This window comes from Chenopodium album, chromosome 21, assembly GCF_948465745.1.
Source record: "Chenopodium album chromosome 21, dcCheAlbu1.1, whole genome shotgun sequence".
Taxonomy (NCBI): Eukaryota; Viridiplantae; Streptophyta; class Magnoliopsida; order Caryophyllales; family Amaranthaceae; genus Chenopodium; species Chenopodium album.
Genome location: NC_137854.1, coordinates 2278139 through 2281956, shown reverse-complemented (window position 1 = coordinate 2281956; position 3818 = coordinate 2278139). Strand labels below are relative to the sequence as shown.

At 28.0% G+C, this 3818-nt stretch overlaps 1 protein-coding gene across 1 annotated transcript; it reads left to right on the top strand.

The window, feature by feature from the left end:
* Window positions 1-1713: 1713 nt before the first annotated feature.
* On the top strand, window positions 1714-3650 carry LOC145602633 (protein FAR1-RELATED SEQUENCE 5-like). The gene is made up of 3 exons (XM_081658804.1): window positions 1714-1818; window positions 1975-1990; window positions 2536-3650. The coding sequence occupies exons 1-3, from the start codon at window positions 1714-1716 to the stop codon at window positions 3648-3650; spliced, it is 1236 nt and encodes a 411-aa protein (XP_081514930.1).
* Window positions 3651-3818: the final 168 nt, after the last annotated feature.

The following is a 3818-nucleotide window of genomic DNA, read 5'->3' as shown; positions in this document are numbered from 1 at the left end:
TTACTATTACATTATTGTATTATATGACTTTGTTCCCGTCATAAAATAAATAAATATATAAAGCTTTGTTGAATGTGTAAAAATGAATGTACTTGCCAAATAGAAAAGAAATACGGAGTATTATTGTAAAGTAAGTATTAAATTAAATACTTCTCTAAGAAGCTTTGGAAAAAAAAGAGGACCTTTTGGAGGGAAAATTTTTAACCAGATTATGACAAGTGTCATTTCTGATTTCGTCTTTAGTATAGGTATATTGATTACTAATCATACGCAAGTATAAAGTAACTAATCTATAATGTATACGGAATCGATATTAATAATATCGATAAGTGTCACAACTGTATCAGTCAAATTGTTTCTAAAATCTGAATTATATAGAACAGAAAACGTGATACATCATCAAAGAGAGCTAGCTATTAATGCAACAATTCTCAAACCATAAAGTCATAGATAATCCTATAGGCCTTTACATCTATTTTAAATCGTCAAATCGTATACTAGTTTGTTTTAACTTTATAAATGGTTAAAACTTGAAAGAATGCACATAAAAAGTCATGTAGGTGATGTAGCCATGTAGGCACGTAGCAAGTAAAATGTAAAAGACATAAATAGATAGTAATATACTATTCTTTTCAATCCTTTTTCGGTTGCATGGTACTTATTTCTTAAAAGGAAATGTTTTGCATGGTACTTCGTTATTCGTATGTCATAGTTTCTTTTTTTTTTTCTTTTTTTTTGGCAAATTTATTTTAACATAGCTAAATTGTTCTACTAGTAAAGTAAATTAATGACTCCTTTAAATTAAAAAAAAAATATTTCTGCTCATTTGATTTTCTTGAATACATTTAACTCTAACTTTCTAAGTATACCCTAATACGTGTATAATTTCTCAGGAATTTAGCATAACTACAAGACTAGATACGTGTAAACTTCAAATGATTTTCCAAAAAGCAATAGGTATTAACTACAAAAACGGAGGAAGTATATATAAGCATTGTTTGGTAATTATTTGGTAACCGATTGTTCGAGGCCTTCTGGCTAGTTATAGTGTTTACAAATACGAAGTAGGAAGTAGTTGTTAATAATTAGTTGTTTTAGTGTATGAAATAACCAAATAATTAAATATTTAATAAGCTAATTTTAAAAAGCTCCTATTTTTACCTTTTTCAAAAAAATTATTTTTTGAGCCAAAAATGCTCTTTCAATATACTAGTAATACTAGTTGTATTTACCAAATACTCAACTGAACTTGTTCATAATGGTCAAAACTCTAACAACCTCAATAGACTAAAAAAAATAAACTCAATAGATTTTTTAAAACCTATTTACCAAATGGTTCTTGATTTCTTGCAAATGAACGCTCTCGTAGTGTTAGATAAGCATTTAAAATACTAAATAGATTTTTTAGCTACACCCTCCTTTAGCTATTGTTGTCTACTCCCCCCCATGAAGCTACGTCGTTTTGATCATTCCTGGCTTCTCTCTTTTTCTTTTTTTTTTTCTTTCTTTCTTTTCCTTTTTTTTCTTTCTTTTTCTTTTCCTTTTTTTTTTTCCTGACTTTCCTTCTCTTTTCCCCTCTTTCCTTTTTTTTTCTAATTTTCCTTACTTATTGTTCAAGCTACGTATATATTTCAATTTCAACCTAATTTTTGCATTTTTGTCTCTTTTTTTTGTTCATTTTCTCTCTCTAGATCGTTCCTTTTTCTCTCAAATATGGATGAATTCATGATTGTAGATGTTGATCGTGATTTTGAACTTCAGCATTCTTCGATTTCTGAGTTTGATCGTGATTGTGAAGTTGTTTTTCCGTCTTCTACTGTATTGCTGAATTCATTTGTTGATCAATGGAAGTTGTTTTGATCATTTTTGTTTTTGATTTTGTTGTTTTATGAATGTAATTAGTTTGATTATGATGAACGTGAGTTGTTTTGATTAATTTTGTATTTTGATTTTGTTGTTCATACGTGTAATTAGTTTGATTGTGATGAATGTAAGTTGTTTTGATCATTTTTGATTTTGATTTTGTTTGTTTTATGAATGTAATTTGTTTGATTATGATGAATGTAATTTTGTTTCTGTTTTAGTTGTTTAATGAATTTGATTTGTTTGATTATGATTAATGCTAGTTTTTGAACTGATTTTGCTTTTGTTTTAGTTGTTTTATGATTTTGATTTGTTTGATTAAATTGTTTTTGTTTTAGATCAGTTTATTCTCTGTTTTAGCTAGATTTTGAGTACTCTGTTTGATCTAGATTTTGATTTCTATTTTATGTTTATTTGTTATATAATAATTTGATTGTGTTTTTGATTTAGTTTTATTTGTGAATTTTGATTTTTGATTACGCTATTGTGTACTATTATTTTGAACAGTTGTATAATTTAAATGATCATTATCAATTACATTAATATTCAGTAATTTATTTTATTTAAATATTTTGATCATTTTTATTATGCTAAATGATCATTTATATATGTACTGTTTTGTATTTGTACATATCTGTTATTCATTATGTTCATTTTTAAAAACTTATGCAGTGGGTACTAGTGATGAAATTTTATTTGAAGAGGCAACTAAATCAGAGTTACTTTATAAAGATTTTAATTCTGAAGAAAAAGCTTATGATACTTATAATGAATATGCTTTTAAACATGGATTTGGGATTAGAATTGATAAAAGTAAAAGTCGAAATGATGGCTCTTTGAAGATGAAAAGATTTGTTTGTTGCAATGAAGGTTGGAAGGATGAGAAGGCAAAGAATAAAAGAGCTTATGAGAGACTTAATATAAGAACTGGTTGTTTGGCTTTTATTCAGTTTAAGATTGATCGTTTAGGTTTATGGACATGTACAAAGCATTACATGAAACATAATCATCATATGATTCCTCTTGAAAAGAGACATTTGTTAAGGTCTCAAAGGAATGTCTCTAAAGAAAATTTGCAATTCATGTCTACATTGAGGTGTAGTGGAGTTAAAATTTCTGCAGCCTTGAGGGCAATGAAGAAGGATGTTGGTGGCTCTCCAAATTTAGGATTTACAGCACCGGATGCCTATAATGCTTTATCTGCTGAAAAACGAGCTTTACTTGATGGTTGTGATAGTCATCAATTGATCAAATACTTTCCTAAAACACAACTTGATGAAGCTGAATTTTACTATGACTTTGAACAAGATGAGGATGGGTGTTTAGTTAACTTTTTTTGGCGTGATGGTCGGATGAAGAGAGATTATGAGTATTTTGGAGATTTACTGGTTTTTGATACCACATATAGGACAAATAAATATGGAATGATTTGTGCTCCTTTTGTTGGTATGAATCATCATGCTAATAACCTCATGTTTGGTATGGGTTTTATTTTCAATGAGAGAACCGAATCTTTTGTGTGGCTTTTTGATACATTCTTGAAATCTATGGGAAACAAAAGTCCTATCACTATTATGACAGATCAAGCTCAAGCTATTGCAGCTGGTATTCGGAATGTATTTCCTCCAAGTGTGCATCATCGTCTTTGTGTTTGGCACATTGAGCAAAATTCAAAGAAGCATATTGGGGCTTTGAGAGCTTTGGATGGATTTAAAGATTTGTTTGGTTATTTGCTCAAGTATTGTGAAACCCCTGCTGAATTTGAACATTTTTGGAAAAGGTATTGACAATTTTTTTAATTATAATATGTATTTTGAAGTTTGTTTATATTAGTTATATAATATGATCATTTAGTTTTGTATATATGTACATTTTATAATATAATTTGTTCAATTATACAATATCTAATGATCATATGTTTTATGCAAAATGTTATTGAAATATAAATGTGAAAA

Bases quoted from the DNA above. Each gene is read 5' to 3' on its own strand.
- LOC145602633 (XM_081658804.1), top strand. From the start codon at position 1,714: ATGGATGAATTCATGATTGTAGATGTTGATCGTGATTTTGAACTTCAG.